Consider the following 19,357-nt stretch of genomic DNA (forward strand, 5'->3'; position numbering starts at 1 on the left):
CTTACATGTATTTTACATACATTTTACATATCATAAAGGGCAGTCTAGCGCTCTTAGTTTTTGTATGATTGCCATCCCTGGGCGAATCAGCTGGTTGTTATCGATAGGTTTTTTTTGCCCAATTCTAATTACAAAATTGTTTTTCTTATTGTCTTGGCGATTTAATAAGGATTTTCCGGGGAAATGACGCATCCGTCGGAGGCGCAAGAGAGAACCCGAAAGTATCCGTTCGTTAACATGCGGATTTCGGATCATTCAATTCTGGACACCATCGAGGGCCGTCACAATTGCAAATTGTGTGATCGCTCGCGAAAGTTTTTCTGCTACAATTGTTATATACCTGTTGGCGAATTGGAAGGAGCACTTCCTCGTCTGGAGCTGCCTTTGAAAATAGACATTATCAAGCACAAGAAGGAAATCGATGGCAAGAGCTCGGCGGTACATGCAGCCGTTTTGGCGCCGGAGCACGTGAGGATTCATACTTTTCCGGACATCCCAGACTATCGGGAGGAACCCGGCGTAGTGCTAATCTTTCCCAGCGCCACAGCCCTTACGGTTCCCCAGCTTTTCGAGCGGAATGTCCAGCTGCAGATAGGTGATAACTATGGTCTGCCAAAAGGTCATCACATGGGAACCATGCTGCGGAGAAGAATGGATGAGGTGGAGGTTCAGGACCCCAATTTAAAGGATCAGGTATCCCCAAAGAAAAAGTGGACCCTGGAGAACCTGCCCATCCGACGAGCTGTATTTATAGACAGTACATGGAACCAAAGCCGTGGAATCTACGCAGATGAAAGGGTTCGTGGACTAAGAACCGTGGTTCTTCAAAATCGGTTGTCGCAATTCTGGAGACATCAACGGGGCAGTCCACGCTGGTACTTGGCCACCATTGAAGCCATCCATCAATTCCTTTTGGAAGTGCACATAAATGCCTGGGGACTGAACTCCGGATATAGAGGGCTAGATAATCTGGAGATCACCGAGGGCTTCCATCAACTAGCGGCACCCTTAACGATCGAAACATCCATTGAGGATGTTGGCAGGGTATCCCCCTATAATGGACAATACGACAATCTCCTGTTTTTCTTCGCCAACATGTATGATCTCATCCACAAGTACTACGATCACAATGAACTGATAGCCTACCGACGACCCATTTAGTTTTATAAGTATATTATTTTGGATAGTGAGAAATACACGCTATTGTTGGCTAAAACTATTTTTTCTTCTTTTTGCCCTCATCGCCGGACTCGGAACTGGAGGACTTGGCATCGGTTTCGATGGGTTTTTGCCATTTCAAAGCGTTGCGACGATACAAGGGCCATGGTGGAATGGTGAACTGAAAATACATGATATGGGGTTATAAACTTAAAGATTGGTATGAGTAAGAGCTCACCAAAGAGGAGATAACGAATCCTGCTCCCAGGATGTAGACAGTCTGTGAAAACTGCTGAACGATTGCTCCGTAAATCAAGCCGACAATTCCAAAGAATGTTATTATGAAGCGTGACCAACGCTCCGCCTTTCCCTGGCCGGCAAAGTCCTGAAAAGTATATACTTATTAAATCGGAAAGCATTAAGGCTGAGTGTTGCTTACCATGTGGGTCTGTATGTCCAGCATTTTGTGTGAGATTATCTTTTAAATTTTCTAGTTTTCACGTAAACAATTCGCTTGCGGCACGTCAGCATATAAAAGGTGTGACCGTGGCTGTAGAAAAATAACAAAGTTAGGCTTTTCAAAATATACTAGTATTTTCTTTGCGAATTGCTCGAGTTAGGTACAAGTTTCAAGATACCGTGTACCTTTATTTTGAAAAATGTTTTTTAATTTTAAAATAGTATTAATAATCCCAATTTAAGAACCGAAAAATATAAATTTTATATCCAATAAAAATCTTGAACTATAAATGATTTCGTGATTTAATGAATCTTTCGTTGTTCATACATTTATTTGTACAATGTGTTCAAATGGCGGTTTTAACCGTGGACGTAATCAATGTGTGGTTTCTAATAAATAAGTGGCGCTTCGTAAGGCTACGATTAAGAATAAGGCGAATGTGCTTGAATTTTGTTTCATTTCAACTTTCTAAAGTCGGGCATCTTCAAACTCTGGCGGCTTTTGTACGTCGCAGGTGGACGATATTGATCACGCAGATGACCAACCAGGCGAACAGAGCTATCCAGGTGAAAACCATTGTGAAATACAAGCATGCGGCAGTGTTAATACGTCCATAGCGCCTTCGTTCGTAGGATACGCTCTCCACCAGGTAGTCCATAAAATCGAAGACTGCAGCGCATGACAGACGAGACTTGATCACGGGCACTATGTTGCCCACACCCTGGATCTCCTTCAGAAGCGACTCCCGATATTGCTTGCAGGTCACTTCGAATCCGTCGGTGAATATGGCAGAGTAGATCAGCTGGTAGATGGCCATGATGACAGAGATAACGGTGGCAGGGAGCCCTAGGAAAATAATTCAATATTAACATCAAGTTACAAAATCGGTTAGGGATCCTCTCCCTTGAATACTCACAATAATAAGGTGAGAGGCCATCGGGAGTAAGTTCGGACTCGGTGGTGACCACAACCATGTCTCCAGAGCTATTAAAAAGAAAGAAAACGAACTTAGTTTCGTTTTAGAACCAATCTTCCCAATCCCCAAAATATGATCCATACGTATTAAGAAAGTTTTATGGTTTCTTAATTGTTTTATTGCGTTACTCATCCGCAGAGTGGTCATCATTAGCATAAGGCCAAACCAGACGCCCCATGTTGGCGAGCAAACAAACGCGGCAAGCCGTTTAACCCACTTGACCCCAGACACTCGATCGGAATTAGAGTACTTACCGCTGCCGGATGGTGGTTGTTCCCGCCTTCGGCTTGCCACGCCCGATGCACATCCTATATCCGTGATAAACGCCCAGAACCACGGCGAACAGCAGCGGCAACAGGAGTCCGTAGGTGGCGTAATGGCAATAGGCGATGTTTCCTCCCTCGAAGCTGTTGTACGTACTCCTGCTATGCAGCACGCAGCCGCAGTTGGTATCCGGGCAGGCATTGAGGACATACCGCCAGTGCGACCAGGCCACCGCCGATGTGATGCAGCATATCACCGAGGAGACGATCGCCAGGGGATACAGAAATGATAATGCTCGCTCCGCTGCGTAGGACATCTTGGAACAGTCTAAACTAGTGCCTGAAAAATTAACAGTATTAATTATCTATATAATTCTATATATTCCAACCAGCTCCATTTTACATCGCTATGGAATCTTATGTAGAATGGGTAACCAATTGGGTTACACTTAATTAATTGGGCACTCTAATTTTCCATAATTGTAATTGCACCAAATTCGTTTACGTCAATTGCTTGAGGGGAATTGCGGGTGGTCAGGTTTCGTTTTACATTTTCTTATAGGGGAAGCACATTTGTTTTTCTCAGCTTTATTCTGACGGAAACCCTTATAGTATTCAAAATATTCAAAATTCATAATCATGCATGTATACATATATTTTCCCAAAAACTTAATTGAAATTTTTAAATTTCTGTTAAATCAAATAGTGAACAAAGAAAATATAGCAAACAATTTTAATTTGAGTGAAAATCTAAAAAAGTATTACAATATGTAGAATGTGGGGTGCTCAAGTGAATTTCTATTACTAAAAAAAGAAGCTTTACTTTCAACAGAACATTGTTTTGTTATTATAATGTTTTAAGATTTGATTACTCCGGTTCGATAAGTCTCACAACTTCTTGGGCGTCTCTCCCAAAAACACACACACACATAAAACTGGTTGCAACTCGCACTGTACCAAATATAAACAAACTTCAATTCCTTCTTTTTTTCGAATTGCTGATGTTTTGTTCAATATTATTAAGCTTAAACTGTTTTTTGATGTTATAAGTTAACTTTAACACCACATTTCTTACAGAATTTACGGATAAACAACAAAACTCCACTGCTGACACATACACACGCACACAGGCGCAGTAAAGGCACACCTACGTTTATCGATATCGCCGCGAGAATGAGAGAGCAGGTGCAGCGCGAGAGAGAGCAATAACAACTGAACGGTTGAGCGGTTGAGAAACGAATGAATAAAAACGGTTGTATGACAGGTTTCTGATCAGAACAGAAAGCATTAGTTCCAAGATATTACGGCGTGATGGCAACGCCTGAACGTTGGCGCCAAACCCCAATCGCGTTGTAATTGTCGAAAAACTTGAATCTTGATATTATGGTTTTGCATCAGCTATGTATGTATATAACCCTATAAGTTTAGTTCTTTGGAATTGGGCACTATCAATTTTCCTTATAATTCCTCCTCGCATTTTTACAACGTTAGTGAACTTAAGTGCAAATATAAAACATATAAATTCGATGATTCCCAGGGTGAATTAATCACTTGCTCAAGAAGATCTAGCCATGGCATCACCAAAGCTCCGTTCATTAGTCCTCATCGCAATCTGCTGCCTGGCCCTTGCAAGTAAATCAAACGCCGAGTGCTGCCGTGAAACCGAGGAAGTGATCTTCAAGATTGCCAAGGGAGACTGCAACGATGTCAAAGGAATTGGATACTATCGGGACGAGTGCCAAATCTACGTCTGCGCGAACGGGTCTCCCGTGGTGGGCACATATTGTGGCAAGGGTTCTTGCAACATTTTCGGCTGCAACTGCGACGGCGGATGTCTGACTGGCAACTGGAGCCAAAGTTTCGTGCAAAACAACAGATTCTATGGAATCGAAGTGGTTCGAGCTTCCAGAGTCCCATATTAAAAATAATAAAACCAATGAATGATCAAAAACATACAAAATCAAAATACTTTGTTATGCACTTATTATTTGGGTGGGAATAGGAGCAACCGATTTGTGGTGATGGTTGGGACAAACGACACCAAAACTGTTCAAATTTTAAAAAATGTACTACAAAAAATTTAGGGTAGAAGTAGTTATTTGCCAATAGATTTTAACTTAGCCGATACATTGTACAAGTATGTTTAGTAATGTTTGTTTTTAATCTTCAATTTTTGAAGTTTTGTTAATTGTTAATAATATCATTATATTTTAAAGGCACAAAAAGCATAACTCAACCATAGACACTATTTGTATTCCTTATCTCTAAACTAAAGGCATCTATTATAATTTGTAAGCGCACACAAATTCCAATCAATAATTTAGCATCAACAGCATTTGCTATAAATTCATTAGAATTGAGGTCTTATCAACTTTCCCAATAACGCTTTTCAAATTCGCAGCCTCAGCAAAATAGTTGACAAGTAAAATCAAATAAATTCACGGTTTCAATGGAAGAATTCATCAGTTTCCTGCAACCATCGTATAACAATCTTACCATGGGATCACCAATCGTTTCCGTTCTCCTCATCGGAATCTGCTGCCTGACCCTGGTCAATAAATCAAACGCCGAGTGCTGTGCCACCAAGGAGGAAGTGATCTACAAGATGGACAGGGGATACTGCAGGGATGTCGGAGGACGTGGAGACGATCCGCACCACTGCCAAATCATCATCTGCGCGGATGGGGTGGCTTTGGAGGGATCATATTGTGGCAGAGGTCCTTGCAACGTTATCGGCTGCAACTGCGACGGCGGATGTCTGACTGGCGATTGGAGCAAAAGTTTCGTGGGAATGAACCGGTACTACGGAATCGAAGTTCTTCGAGCTACTAAATTCCCATAAATAACAAAACCAATGTCGATGTTTAATAAAGAAAAACAGGCATGGGAATGAATTTAAATAAATTAAAATTCTTTTTGTTTGATCAGAAACATACAAAAACAAAATACTTTGATATGCACTTCTTATTTGGGTGGGAATGGGAGCAACAGATATATCGAACAAATATTTTTAGTAATTTTTGTCTTTATTCTTCAAATTTGTAAGATATTGAAAGGTTGTTTATACAGCTGTGTTTATAGAAATAGCATTGCAACAGTAGCAAAACCATGTAGGGGATCGTAATGATCGTAAAGCTCAAGACGGAGGGGAAAACGTTCAAAGAGATCCCAAGGATTTAAAAATGTCTTGCCAATAAGGTGCTTAACGCCTTAAATTAGCCCAAAAAACGTTGTACCACAAAAAAAAGTAAATTTAGAGGACCGGTATCAAAGCCAGGATGGAATTTTACAAAGCCACTTAAAATGGCCACTTAAAGTTACGTCATATCCTTTAACTAATTTAGATCGGCCATAAAAGCCATTTAGGTTTCTAAGTTGATATTTTTTTCAATAAATTGTTAATAATAACATTATATTTTAAAGGTACAATCAGCATAACTCAACCAAACACGCTTTTTTTATTCAGGGAAAATGTCTATGTCCTATCTTTAAGCTCAATGCATCTATTATAATTTGTAAGCGCACTCAAAGGTTCCAAGTAATACTTTAGCATCAGCAGAATTTGCTATATATTCATTACAATTTGGCACTTATCACTTTTCACAATAACGTTTTTCAAATTCGCGGCCTCAGCAAAATAGTTGACAAGTAAAATAACATAAATTCGCGGTTTCAAGGGGAGAATTCATTAGTTTCCTGCAACCATCGTATAACAATCTTACCATGGGATCACCAATCGTATATCTTCTCATCGGAATCTGCTGCCTGGCACTGGTCAATAAATCGAACGCCGAGTGCTGCGCCGCCAAGGAGGAAGTGCTCTACAAGATGGACAAGGGAGAATGCAGAGATGTCGGAGGGATTGGATACGATCCGCAGCACTGCCAAACCTACATCTGCGCGGATGGGGTCGCTCTGGTGGGCACCTACTGTGGCAAAGGTCCTTGTAACGTTTTCGGCTGCAACTGCGATGGCGGATGTCTGACTGGCGACTGGAGCAAGAGTTTCGTGGAGAAAAACCGCTTCTACGGAATCGAAACTATTCAAGTTAACAGGCTCCCATTGTAAAATATAATAAATCCTATGTCGATATTAAAAAAACTAGACGTGGAAACGAATTCAAATGAATTGGAATTCTTTTTTGTTTAATCAGAAACATAAAAAAAAAATAGTTTGTTATGCAATTAATATCTGGATGGGGATTAAAACAGACGCTTTGTGGAGAGAAATGGGACCACCGACTCCTAATTCCTAATATCAACTTTCAATTGTTTGTTTGTTTGTTTCAATTGTTTTTATAGAAATGTGAATGCAACAGAAGCTCAACCATATAGCGGAGTTTGCTAGAGAGGAGGAAATATTTTAAAATCTTCTGCCAAGGTGTCGAACGCCGTAACTAAAACAAAAAACTCCGATCCATAGTGTACTGATCCAGGTATAGCAAAGCCATTTCTTTTGCATCCTCTAGAATTTTTAAAGCGGAAATAAAATTGGGGATCAGCCACTAATAATTTGTACGGGGAATTGTGAACGTACATAGATTTTTAAGCCGGAAGAGCACAAAAGGTGCCGCTACTTAATCCCGGACATTTTAAAGCACGGATGGAATTTGCCAAAACCATTAAAATGCCCAACTGCCAACGTATCCATGGACCGATGTTGTTCAGTCATAAAACACATTTACATATCCAATTAAGGAAGAGTTTTTCAGGTTTATATTCTGACTAAATTGTGAGCAAAAGTTAAAGGTTCAATCAAAATAACGCAATCATATTTCTGTATTCAAGGAAAATGCCAATACCTTATCTCTAAACGTTATGCATATATTATTATTTGTAAGCTCACATACGATTTCCAAACAATACTTTAGCATCAGCAATATGTGCTATAATTTCATTAGAATTGGGGTTTTATCAATTTTCCCAATAACTATTTCCAAATCTGCAGCCTCAGCGAATTAGGTGCCTAGTAAAATCTTATAAATTCTCGGTTTCAAGGGGAGAATTCATCAGTTTTCTGTAACCATCCTACAACAGTCTTACCATGGGATCACCAATCGTTGCTCTACTCCTCATCGGAATCTGCTGCCTGGCTTTGGTCAATAATTCCAACGCTGAGTGCTGCACCGCCAAGGCGGAGGTGATCTACAAGATGGACAAGGGAGGCTGCAGCGATGTCGGAGGAACTGGTGAAGATCCGCACAACTGCCAAATCTACATCTGCGCGGATGGGGTCGCCCTGCACGGCGCATATTGTGGCAGGGGTCCTTGCAACGTTTTCGGCTGCAACTGCGATGGCGGATGTCTGACTGGCGACTGGAGCCGAAGTTTCGTAGAAAACAACCGATTCTATGGAGTCGAAACTATTCGAGTTACCATGTTCCCATTTTAAAATATAATAAATCCTATTTTGATGACAAAAAATTGGCATGGGAACGATTTTGAATAATTTATTATTCTTTTTTTTTTCTCAGAAATATAAAAAAAATAGGTTTGTTCTGCAATTATTATCTGAGTGAGATAAAAACAATCGCTTAGTGAAGAAAAATGGGGCAATCGATTCCGAACCTTTTAAATTAAAAAATTCTCAATAAATTACGGTGGAAAGGGGTAGAAGTAGACATTTACCCATTGTTTTAAACCAAGCAAATCAATTAACAAATAAATAAGCTTGTTTGTACAGCTGTGAACATAGAAAAAGCAGGGCAACAGAAACAAAGCCTTGCATGGGAGTTTGATCGTACAACTTCTCCAAGAAGACCCTAATTTATAAACCTCAGCCCGAAAAACTTGGTACCACCAAAAAAAAGAAGCTAATTTAGAGGAGCGGTCTTAAAGCCCGGATGGAATTTGACGTAGGTTCTTAAAATGGCCAACCGCAAAATTATGTGATATGCTTTAACTGATTTGTAAATAATACTATTATATTTTAAGAGTACATCAGAATAACTCAATCATAGTCATATTTTGTTTTGAAGGAAATTGCCAATACCTTATCTCTAAACTTAATGCATCTATTATAGTTTGTAATTCCAAACAATACTTTAGCACCAGTAGCATTTGCTATAAATTTAAAAGAGTTTGGCACTTAACACTTTTCCCAACAACTCTTGCCAAATGCACAGCCTCAGCGTATTAGGTGTCCAGGAAATCCATATAAATTCGCGTTTTCAAGGGGAGAGTTTTTCAGTTTCCTCTGACCATCCTATCACAGTCTCACCATGGCATCACCCAAGCTCCGTTCGTTTCTCCTCATCGGAATCTGTTGCCTGGTCTGGTCAATAAATTAAACGCCGAGTGCTGCAACTAAAAGGAAAAAGTGATCTGCGAGTTGAACACTGGAGTTTGTGAGAATGTCGGAGGATTTCTTAGCAGTGCACCACTGCTCTACATCTGCGCGGATGGGGTAGCAGTGAAGGGCACATATTGTGGAAAATTCTTATTATTGTCTTTTTTTTTCGTTGAAATTTTTAAGCTTTTTTAAAGGCTTATTTATACAGATGTGTTCATAAAAATATTAGTGCAACAGAAGCCAAGCCATATACATACGTAGTTTGATCGTGAAGCTTAGAGTCAAAGACATGACCGGAAGAAACTTTACAAAGCAACTTAAAATGGCCCTTCAAAACGACGTAATTTTCCGGGCTATATTCTGACTAAATTGTAATAATACTAAAAGTGTTTTATGGGTGCCATCAAAATAACTCAATTATAGTCACTTTTTGTACTCAAGGAAAATGCCAATACCTTATCTCCGAACTAAATGCATACCGATATTATAATTTGTAAGCGCACACACTATTTGCAAACAATACTTTAGCATCAGCATTTGCTATAAGTTCATTAGAATTTTGCACTTATCAATTTTCCCAATAACTATTTTCAAATTTGCAGTCTCAGCGAAGTGGGTGCCAAGTTAAATCATATAAATTCGCGGTTTTAGGGGGAGCATTCATCAGTTTCCTACAAGCATCCTATAACAGTCTTAGCATGGCATCTCAAAAGCTCCATTCGTTGCTCCTCATCGGAATCTGTTGCCTGGCACTGGTCAACAAATCCAACGCCGAATGCTGCACTTCCAAGGAGGAAGTGATCTTCAAGATGGACAGGGGAGACTGCGAGGATGTCGGAGGACATGGAGACGATCCGCACCGCTGCCGAATCTTAATCTGCGCGGATGGGGTAGGCCTGCACGGCGCATATTGTGGCAGGGGTCCTTGCAACGTTTTCGGCTGCAACTGCGATGGCGGATGTCTGACTGGCGACTGGAGCCGAAGTTTCGTGCAAAACAACAGATACAATGGAATCGAAATTCTTGAAGTTACCAGGATCCCCTTGTAAAATATAATAACACCTATGTTCATATAAAAAAATTGAAATAGGAACGATTTTAAATAAATTTGAATACTTTTTGTCTGATCAGAAACATAAGAAAAAAAATTTGGTTTGCCATTTTTATCGGGGTGAAGATTAAAACAGACGCTTTGTAGAAAGAAATGGGATTGTCGATTCCTAATTCCAAAAATGAAAAAATTGTAAAAAAAAGAAAGGATATAACCAATTTGACAGTAGCTTTTAACTTGGCCGATACCTGCCAGTATTTATTATTATTAGTATTGTCAGTTTTTTTGTTAATTTTTTTTTAGTTTTTTGAAAGCCTATTTATACAGTTATGTTCATAGAAATATCAGTGCAATAGAAGCAAAAAACCATATAGCGGAGTTCGATCGTAAAGCTTAAGGCTGGGGGAAAAACGTACAGATTTAAAATATTTTAAAATCTTCAGGGAAAGAAACCACATAAAAACATATTTAGAGGACCGAAGCAAAGTGCGCTGCAGCAAAGCCATTGAAATTAAATTTGGGGATCAATCCGTCAGATCACAAAAGGTGCCGCTACTTAATCCCAGACATTTCAAATCCCGAATGGAATTTGCCAAAGCCTCTGAAACTAACCAACAGCAAAATGACGTCAGATTCTTGGACCGATTTTGTTTAATCAAAAACGCCATTTAATTATCCTATTAAGGTGGGTTTTTGCAGGGTATGTTCTGACTTATTTGTAAATAGTTCTATTATATTTTAACCCTTATGTTAGTAACCAACTTTACCGACGTCTTTTAGCAACCGGGTACCCGGGTACCCATAATTCTGAATATCAAAAATTTTGTTTATTTTATTAAAAAAATTTTTCCAAAATATTTTTTTCTTAAAATATTAATAGTAAGTGACAATATAAGGAAAAAAAATAGTGATGACGCTAAAAAGAAACCAGAAATAATAAATTTCTATAATAAATATAAAACTGGAGTCGACACAATGGACCAAATGGTGCGGAGATACACCAGTCAACGACGATCCTCGAGATGGCCAATGGCAATGTTTTTCAATATGTTAGACATTTCTTCACTTGCGACATATATAATTTATTCTAAAAAAAATAATAAAATGATAAAAAAAACGACAGAACGTCGTCAATTTATGCGTAAGCTAAGTGAGGAACTAGCATTGCCGATGATTGAAAATCGTACCGCGAATCCACAAATAATGCGTCACTTTTCAACAAAGATTGCCATTCAAAGTATTTTAGGCCATGCATTGACAGAAACAGTCGTGGTAAATCCTGGTCCAGAGATTCCAAAAGATAAAACCGGAAGAAAAATGGTTATAGGATCTTGCTATGTCTGCAATGCTTTGCCAATAAGAAGACGGCGAAAGACACGCAAGTCTTGTGCCAATTGTCGCCAACCTGTATGTGACGAACATTCAGTAAATCGTGTCCAGTGTGTTCAATGTAATTAATTATATTGCATGCATTTATAAAAATTTTATTCACTTTATTTCCTATGCGTTCCACTGTGGGTACCCGGGTACCCGGTTACTAGTGAGGCGATGGCTGAAGTTGAAGCATAAAAAAATCGAATAAAAAAAAGATATATAAATTAAATGAACTCGCAACTAGCTTCCTTTTAAGTTAAAAAACGACGATTTAAGAGCTTAACATGAAATATTGAACTTGCTTTAAGCTTTTCACACAGATATACCGCGGGGGGTACCCGGGTACCCGGTTACTAACATAAGGGTTAAAGGTACAATCAAAATACTTAACTCAAGCAAAGTCACTACAGTAGAATCCTGTTATAACGACTCCGCTTATAGTGTCCGTCCGGGTATTGCGACGAAAACTCGATGGCTTGATTGGTCCCCAGACAGACTAATACACTTAAATCCTTCTGCTTAGTGCGTCTTCCGGGTATAACGACGAAAAATCGACGGTCCCTTGAAAGTCGCTATAAGCGGATTCTACTGTATTAGTATTCAAGGGAAATCCTATAGCTTATCTATAAACTAAATGCATATAATATAATTCATCAGCATCAGCATTTGGAATAAATTCATTAGAATTTTGCACTTATCAACTTTGCAAATTTGCAGCCTCAACGCAATGGGTGCCAAGTTGAAACATATAAATTCGCGGTTTCAGGGGGAGAATTCATCAGTTTCCTGTAAGCATCCTATAACAACCTTACCATGGCATCACAAAAGCTCCTTTCGTTGCTCCTCATCGGAATCTTCTGCCTGGCTCTGGTCAATAAATCCAACGCTGAGTGCTGCACTTCCAAGGAGGAAGTGATCTACAGGACTTCCAACGGAAATTGCGAGGATGTCGGAGGAATTGATGTAGGTTCGAACATCTGCCAAGTCTACATCTGCCCGGACGGGTTCCCTCTGGTGGGAACATATTGCGGTAAAGGTTCTTGCAACATTTTCGGCTGCAACTGCGATGGCGGATGTCTGATTGGCGACTGGAGCCGGAGCTTCGTGCAAAACTACCAGGAATACGGAATCTCAGTTCTTCGAGCTACCAGAACCCCATTATAAAATATAACAAATCCAATGTCGATGTTAAAAAAAGAACAACAGCCATGGGAATGAGCTTAAATAAATTTGAATTCTTTTTTGTTTGATCAGAAACATACAATTACATACAATTTACAAATTCTACAAAAGGATTGGGATAGAAGTAGCTTTTACCTTAGCCGATATATTGTACAAATTACATTTTCTGCCGAGAAGGTGTCCAGTGCCCTAATTTGTAAACCTATAAGTTTAGAGGACCGGTATCAAAGCCAGGATGGAATTTGACAAAGCCATTTAATATGGCTACATCATATCCTTTAACTAATTTAGTTTGGCCATAAAAGTCATTAACTTTTCCAAGATAAATTTATCTGTTTTGTGTTCTTACTAAATTGTAAATAATAGGTACCTACTCTTATATTTTAAAAGTACAATCAGAATAACTCAATCATAGTCATATTTTGTATTCAAGGAAAATCTCTAAACTTAATGCACCCATTATAATTTTTTAACACAAATTCCAAACAACACTTTAGCACCAGCAGCATCTGCTATAAATCTACTAGAGTTTGGCACTTATGACTTTTCCCAATAACTCTTGCTAAATTGACAGCCTCAGTGTCCAGTAATATCATATAAATTCGCAGTTTCAAGGGGAATTTTTCAGTTTCCTGCAACCATCCTATAACATGGCATCATCGAAGTGCCGATTATTAATCCTCATCGGAATCTGCTGCCTGGCCCTGGTCAATAAATCAAATGCCAAGTGCTGCAATACCAAGAAGTATGTGAACTACAAGATGGGCAAGGGACTATGCGAAGATGTCGGAGGAAATGGAGATGATCCGGAGAACTGCGAAATCATCATCTGCGCGGATGGGGTCGCTAAGAAGGGCTCCTATTGTGGCAAAGGTCCTTGCAACTTTTTCGGCTGCAACTGCGATGGCGGATGTCTCACTGGTCACTGGGTCGGAAGTTTCTTGCGAAAAAACCGGTACTACGAAATCGAAATTCTGTACATTACCAAGACTCCATTTTCACTCTGGGAATAGGCCTAAATACTAAATTCTATATTGATGTAAAAAAATTAAAATGGGAACGAGTTTAAATAAATTTCAATTTGAATACTTTTTTGTTTGAAAATAATAATTTGCTATGCAATTTGTATCTACCGTCTCCGAATTGATTCCTTGATGGAATTTGACAAACACACTTAAAATGGCCAATCGCAAAATGACGTCATATCCTTTAACCGATTTAGTTCGACCATAAAAATATATTTAAGTTTTAATTATGTTTAAATTTCTTGTTTTGTATTCTGACTAAATTGTAAATAGGCAAATTCTATTTTAAAGGTACAACAAAATAACTTTATCATAGTCACTTTTTGTATTCAAGGAAAATGCCAATACCTTATCTCCCAACTAAATGCATTTATATACTATAGCTTGTAAGCGCACACACAAATTCCAAACAATACTTTAGCATCAGCATTTGCTACTGATTCATTAGAATTGGGCTCTTATCAAATTTCCCAATAACTCTTTTCATATTCGCAGCCTCAGCGAAATGGGTGCCAAATTGAATCCTATAAATTAGCTGCTTCAAGGGAAGAATTCATCAGTTTCCTGCAACCTTCCTATAACAATCTTACCATGGGATCATCAATCGTTGCTCTTTTCCTCATCGGATTCTGCTGCCTGGCTTTGGTCAACAAATCCAACGCTGAATGCTGCACCGGCGTGGAGGAACTCACCTACAGCATGAGCAGCGGAAAGTGCCAGGATGTCGGAGGGTATGGAGTCAGTCCGGATAAGTGCTATATCATCATCTGCGCCGATGGAGTCGCCAGGGTGGGAATCTATTGCGGTCAATCATCCTGCAACGTTTTCGGATGCAACTGCGGAGGAGGATGTCTGCGTGGCGACTGGAGCCGAAGTTTTGTGGAAAAGAACAAGCAGTACGGAATCCAAATCCTTAATATAAACAGGATGGGCTTTTAAAACCTGTTTTGAAAAATAAAACACAGAAGCGTTTCCTAAGCATTCATTTAAAACTACAAAAAAATATTGTACTTTCTGGAAGATGATTAAATAAAAAAATAATTTTTCAGCCGAAAAAATCATTTGACTACTCTTTTGTGAACATAGGTTAATAAGATGACGGGAAGATCAATTAAAATTGTTGAGCCTAATGGCCAAAATTTGATATTTTAATATCTATTTCACAATGTAGAAATTTTGGCCGAGCGCCATGGGAAAAATCGGCATTTGCTTGCAATGTCTGCCGACTGCGATAAATGACGCCTGCACTCGCTGTTCGTACAGAGATCGTCCCGAATAACCCCTCCATATCCATCCAAATAGTACGACGAACTTGCCGAGCGAATTTTGGCATAAACTATTTTCCTCGGACGCCTGACTTTTTCAGTTGCCAGAGAGTTGTGGAGCCGTCAAGATCGCGGAACAGTTTGCCCACGTAATGCCTTACAATTAAACGGATTCCTAGGACTAATTTGCCAGTAATTTGCGATCGAAAAAGTGAAAGCTTAAGTGTAATTGCCAAGTATTTTCGATCCCCCATCATTGTTGTTGAAAAGTTACGAAATTGCTATTTTTTCGGTGATTTTCAAGCGTTGCAACCCCACCGATTTGCAGCGAGAACCAGACAATTCCGACTATAAATAACCCAGGCAAAGGGTGAACAAATTTTGATGTGTACTCGCAAATCATAAGACCACAAAAAAAAATGTTCAGAGAAATTTTGCAAAAATTTGCCTGTGCGATTGTTGTAAATTCGTTATTTTAATGAACCGACTGCAATTCGAGGGAAGGCAATAAGTAAATAATTAATGGCTTTTCTTCTCGTGTTTGTTTATTTGTAGAGAGTCTGTCTATCAATTAGGTGTAATTAATTAATCAAATGGGTAATTATGTGTACTGTGCCGCTTTTAACACATTTTGGATATTAGACTTGTAAAGGCTTGTGGCTTGATTTAGTCATTACTTAGTTAACTAGTTATACATTACAATTTATTACATAAATATTTATCTGGCACCATATCCCTTTTTGTATATTATTACAAAGTAAGGGAAGAACTTCCTACCGACGTCACCTAAATTTGTAATTAATTATTAAGAAACAATTTATAATCAATAAGATTTCTACAAACAACACGATGACTGATCAGGAAAGCCTAATAGATTTTCGCTTATCTCATGAATGAATGCTTTTGCTACTTATAGACGTCGCCTGCACAAAATTCCCACAACGACACAACCCGGCGCCCGCCCGCATATTTCCCATAGATAGAACCAGAACTACACGGATCCAGACAGACTATATACTATATACAACAGCGCACACAGACAGTTCCCCGGCTGATCCGATCCAAGAGTTGGGACAGTGCCCACGATGGATAATTGGAATGTTTTGGCAGCGCAAACCTCATCGCAGGCCATCGGACTTCACGACTCTGGGGTGGTGAGGACCCGACTGGTAAGTAGTTCTGTGTAGAAATATGGTAAACAAAACAAACAGCCAACTGATCGTGTACATATAGTATTGTATACTCGTAAAAATCTTGGCAACACAAAACATGCGTTCCTATATGCTTTTGTTTTCACTGAGAAAAAAAGATGTCTGAATTTGGGTTTTACAATAATTTCAATGTTGTTTAGGAGCTACCTTATTAGTCCAGGAAAATATTTACGTTTTTTTTTTGAAAATCAACTAAATAAAATTTAAGTAAATTAAGAAATATATCCTTAAAGGTAACATCACCAAAATTATAAACTTTTTTTAAAACCATAGTTACTCCTAAACCATACTTACAATATTTATATTATTGAGATTACTTCCTTTGATATTTCTGAAAAACTCCTGATTACAAGAGATGTATGATTTTTTTATGTGCACCGCCAGGTGGGTGGACCGGTGGTTGGGTGGTTCTGGGAGAGTGCGTAAGTGGTGCGGTGCCCAAGAACAGCTGATGCGTCCAAGACAGATCTCACTGCTCTCGTTACTAGCGCTCGTCTATTAATAGGACCGTGGTTCTCTTGAGTCTATTGCCTGGTGGTTCTTTTGGAGATTTGTGTGTCGGGTCTTTAAGGCTGCCACTCGCAGTAGCGCGAAAGTAGCTCAGATCGACGGATATTTGGTGGCAGACCGGACCACGCGTAGTTTCATCGGGCTTTACCTATATTTTATATAAGCAAGTGCTTTCGAATCAGTTCTATATACCCTATACGAATGGATATTTCCACCGACATTTGGGGTCAGCTGGCCGTCGAGGCGTCGCAGGTTTACCTGTCCGATGGAACAGTTCGCAGTCCCTTCGCCGATACGGTACAAAGAGTTTTTAATATTACTTTGAGTTATACCCTGCAAATAACTGGGGGAGAATCCGTCCGAGAAAAAGAGAACCACAAGATTCACTCAAACCAGAAATATATAAAAACGAGTGAAATGCAGTAAATACAAAAAATAACAGAAACATTTGCGTAAAAGTAATCTCATAGTATTGTGTGTTCAACACACAATAATTAAATAGAAAGACAGATTTTAATATGCGGAAAATTGCACTGAACTAAGTTTAGCTCTTGAATGAATATACATATATCTTATATTTGTATACCATTAAAAATATGTTTTCTGAATAACTAAATTGTTTTTCACACCTCTAGACCATTGAGAAGCTGCCCGACAAGGTTCTACTGCACATCTTCTCTTACTTGTCGCACCGCGAGATTTGTCGCCTGGCCCGGATTTGTCGTCGATGGCGGCAGATTGCCTACGACACGCGCCTCTGGAAGAATGTGTCCCTGCGACCGGAGGTCTCTGGACTGCATGTGGGCTCCCTGGAGATGCTGCTCCAGCTGATCTCCGTGAGGTTCGGTCCAACGTTGCGCTACATCGAACTGCCCATCGAGCTGATCACGCACACAGTGCTCCACGAGCTGTCCGCCAAGTGTCCGAATCTCACTCACATGCTGCTGGACTTCTCCACGGGTAAGATTTATCCTTTCTTTAATAGTCAGGTATTATAAATATTTCGTATTTTCTTAGCCATGCAGCTGCACGATTTCAGCGAGATGCAGGCCTTTCCCACCAAACTGCGCTACATGTGCGTCTGTCTCTCCGAGGTGATCTTCATGGAGGGCTTCATGCGCAAGATCTACAACTTCATCAACGGCTTGGAGGTGCTCCACCTGATCGGCACCTATGAGAAGTGCGAGGAGGAGGAGGAGGAGATCTACGAGGTCATCAATGTGCACAAACTAAAGTCGGCCACTCCGAATTTGCGGGTGATCAATCTGTATGGAATCAACTTCATCGACGACTCGCACATCGATGCCTTCAGCTCCAACTGCATCCAGCTGGAGTGTCTGGCAGTTAACTTCTGCAACAAGGTCACCGGCTCCACTTTGAAGACCCTCATCCAGAGGTCCAAGCGCCTGACCTGTCTGCTCATGAATGGCACCAGTTTAAAGTCCGAGTTTGTGATGCAGGCCGAATGGGACAAGTGCGCTCTGCAGGAGTTGGACATCACGGCCACGGATCTTTCGCCCGAGTGCCTTGTGGATTTGCTAACCAGGATTCCTAGCTTAAAGTTCCTATCCGCCGGACAGATCAATGGATTCAATGACAGCGTTCTCAAGCAATGGATGGAGTCAGGAACTACAAGGTGGGTTCAAATACTATTATCATTATGTTATTATAAAGTATTTTCTTTAATTGTGTTTTACCCTTCAGGTCTCTTATTTCCCTTGATTTGGACTCATCGGACAACATTACAGATGAAGGTCTCCTTAAGTTCATTCAGCGCCAGGGTCACCAGCTCAGCGCCTGTTGCCTTTCCGGAATGCCTCATATCACCGATCAGTTGTGGATGAGTATTCTTCCTTTGCTCGGAAACTGCAAGTAAGAATCGTTATTAATAAAATAATTTAGATTCAAATATTTAACTTTTCTTACTCTTTAGGATCATAGTCATGGGCACGGCTGAGAAACTAGGAGTCAATATCCATGTGGACCAGCTGATGGACACCATAGCCTCCAACTGCGGCAACTTGGAACGCCTGGAGTTACGCTGGGATCCGGATAACCTGCGATTCTCCGACAAAAGCCAAAAAGCCATCGACATTCTGCGTGTCAAGTGCCTCAAATTGCGCTGCATGGTCCTCAGGTGAGTCATGCCCTATTTTAAGTTTGTAAACTCTGTTAATTAATTAATGAATTTCAGCGATGGTCGTTATTATGAGACGGTTAAGGCCAACTTTGAACGTGCCGATCGAATCACCGTGGTGCGGACCACCACCTGTTGTAGGGTTTCACCTTATCACCTGCTCCGCAACTATAATGATTTGATTTTCAACTGAGAAATATTTGTGACATATCAAACTGTTCATATTATTGTTAACCGCAAACGAAACACCCAAATCTCTAGTCAAAAGTCAACACAAATGTTTCTGTGTTTTCGCTTACTTTAAACTGTTTTTTAATGTTTTCTGTATTTTCCGCTTCTTTCGTTTAATTACATTAAATCTAAATAAACATACATAGGTAATTTAAATAAAAACAAAACAAAGAATTTCTTATTCAAGTAATTTTTATATTACAAAATTATACAACACAATATT

At 39.7% G+C, this 19,357-nt stretch overlaps 10 protein-coding genes across 13 annotated transcripts; 8 read left to right on the forward strand and 2 right to left on the reverse strand.

The window, feature by feature from the left end:
• The first annotated feature begins 91 nt into the window (after positions 1 to 91).
• On the forward strand, positions 92 to 1,216 carry LOC108086600 (tRNA-uridine aminocarboxypropyltransferase 1). The gene has a single exon (XM_017183571.2). It carries the CDS (start codon positions 184 to 186, stop codon positions 1,159 to 1,161), a length of 978 nt encoding a protein of 325 aa, XP_017039060.1. The 5' UTR covers positions 92 to 183; the 3' UTR covers positions 1,162 to 1,216.
• Positions 1,157 to 1,709, reverse strand: LOC108086601 (signal peptidase complex subunit 1). The gene is made up of 3 exons (XM_017183572.1): positions 1,598 to 1,709; positions 1,397 to 1,543; positions 1,157 to 1,339 (listed from the first exon to the last, which is right to left on the reverse strand). The coding sequence occupies exons 1-3, from the start codon at positions 1,619 to 1,621 to the stop codon at positions 1,217 to 1,219; spliced, it is 294 nt and encodes a 97-aa protein (XP_017039061.1). The 5' UTR covers positions 1,622 to 1,709; the 3' UTR covers positions 1,157 to 1,216.
• A 193-nt stretch (positions 1,710 to 1,902) lies between these two features.
• LOC108086607 lies at positions 1,903 to 4,091 on the reverse strand. 2 transcript variants are annotated; one of them, XM_017183581.1, is made up of 4 exons: positions 4,009 to 4,091; positions 2,849 to 3,197; positions 2,535 to 2,602; positions 1,903 to 2,464 (listed from the first exon to the last, which is right to left on the reverse strand). In XM_017183581.1, the coding sequence occupies exons 2-4, from the start codon at positions 3,172 to 3,174 to the stop codon at positions 2,103 to 2,105; spliced, it is 756 nt and encodes a 251-aa protein (XP_017039070.1). In that variant the 5' UTR covers positions 3,175 to 3,197; positions 4,009 to 4,091; the 3' UTR covers positions 1,903 to 2,102. The 2 variants fall into 2 exon arrangements, with proteins under 2 accessions (XP_017039070.1, XP_017039071.1); XM_017183582.1 differs by having other exon boundaries at positions 3,933 to 4,048.
• A 6-nt stretch (positions 4,092 to 4,097) lies between these two features.
• On the forward strand, positions 4,098 to 4,779 carry LOC108086515 (protein Diedel-like). Its single transcript, XM_017183443.1, has 2 exons — positions 4,098 to 4,259; positions 4,395 to 4,779. The coding sequence occupies exon 2, from the start codon at positions 4,429 to 4,431 to the stop codon at positions 4,777 to 4,779; it is 351 nt and encodes a 116-aa protein (XP_017038932.1). The 5' UTR covers positions 4,098 to 4,259; positions 4,395 to 4,428.
• A 565-nt stretch (positions 4,780 to 5,344) lies between these two features.
• LOC108086516 (protein Diedel-like) lies at positions 5,345 to 5,793 on the forward strand. Its single transcript, XM_017183445.2, has one exon. The coding sequence runs from the start codon at positions 5,355 to 5,357 to the stop codon at positions 5,697 to 5,699; it is 345 nt and encodes a 114-aa protein (XP_017038934.2). The 5' UTR covers positions 5,345 to 5,354; the 3' UTR covers positions 5,700 to 5,793.
• A 787-nt stretch (positions 5,794 to 6,580) lies between these two features.
• On the forward strand, positions 6,581 to 6,925 carry LOC108086517 (protein Diedel-like). Its single transcript, XM_017183446.1, has one exon. It carries the CDS (start codon positions 6,581 to 6,583, stop codon positions 6,923 to 6,925), a length of 345 nt encoding a protein of 114 aa, XP_017038935.1.
• Positions 6,926 to 7,900: 975 nt separating this feature from the next.
• Positions 7,901 to 8,248, forward strand: LOC108086518 (protein Diedel-like). Its single transcript, XM_017183447.1, has one exon. The coding sequence runs from the start codon at positions 7,901 to 7,903 to the stop codon at positions 8,246 to 8,248; it is 348 nt and encodes a 115-aa protein (XP_017038936.1).
• Positions 8,249 to 9,094: 846 nt separating this feature from the next.
• LOC108086519 (protein Diedel-like) lies at positions 9,095 to 10,197 on the forward strand. The gene has a single exon (XM_017183448.1). It carries the CDS (start codon positions 9,847 to 9,849, stop codon positions 10,195 to 10,197), a length of 351 nt encoding a protein of 116 aa, XP_017038937.1. The 5' UTR covers positions 9,095 to 9,846.
• Positions 10,198 to 12,386: 2,189 nt separating this feature from the next.
• LOC108086520 (protein Diedel-like) lies at positions 12,387 to 12,737 on the forward strand. The gene has a single exon (XM_017183449.1). It carries the CDS (start codon positions 12,387 to 12,389, stop codon positions 12,735 to 12,737), a length of 351 nt encoding a protein of 116 aa, XP_017038938.1.
• Positions 12,738 to 15,098: 2,361 nt separating this feature from the next.
• Positions 15,099 to 19,315, forward strand: LOC108086563 (F-box/LRR-repeat protein fbxl-1). 3 transcript variants are annotated; one of them, XM_017183520.2, is made up of 7 exons: positions 15,099 to 15,194; positions 15,962 to 16,214; positions 17,402 to 17,726; positions 17,784 to 18,402; positions 18,471 to 18,638; positions 18,700 to 18,903; positions 18,961 to 19,315. In XM_017183520.2, exons 2-7 carry the CDS (start codon positions 16,131 to 16,133, stop codon positions 19,094 to 19,096), a joined length of 1,536 nt encoding a protein of 511 aa, XP_017039009.1. In that variant the 5' UTR covers positions 15,099 to 15,194; positions 15,962 to 16,130; the 3' UTR covers positions 19,097 to 19,315. The 3 variants fall into 3 exon arrangements, with proteins under 3 accessions (XP_017039009.1, XP_017039008.1, XP_017039006.1); XM_017183519.2 differs by having other exon boundaries at positions 15,144 to 15,314; XM_017183517.2 differs by lacking the exons at positions 15,099 to 15,194; positions 15,962 to 16,214 and adding an exon at positions 16,836 to 17,063.
• Positions 19,316 to 19,357: the final 42 nt, after the last annotated feature.

The sequence above is a fragment of the Drosophila ficusphila genome, unplaced genomic scaffold (genome assembly GCF_018152265.1).
Source record: "Drosophila ficusphila isolate 14025-0441.05 unplaced genomic scaffold, ASM1815226v1 contig_791, whole genome shotgun sequence".
NCBI classification, from domain to species: domain Eukaryota; kingdom Metazoa; phylum Arthropoda; class Insecta; order Diptera; family Drosophilidae; genus Drosophila; species Drosophila ficusphila.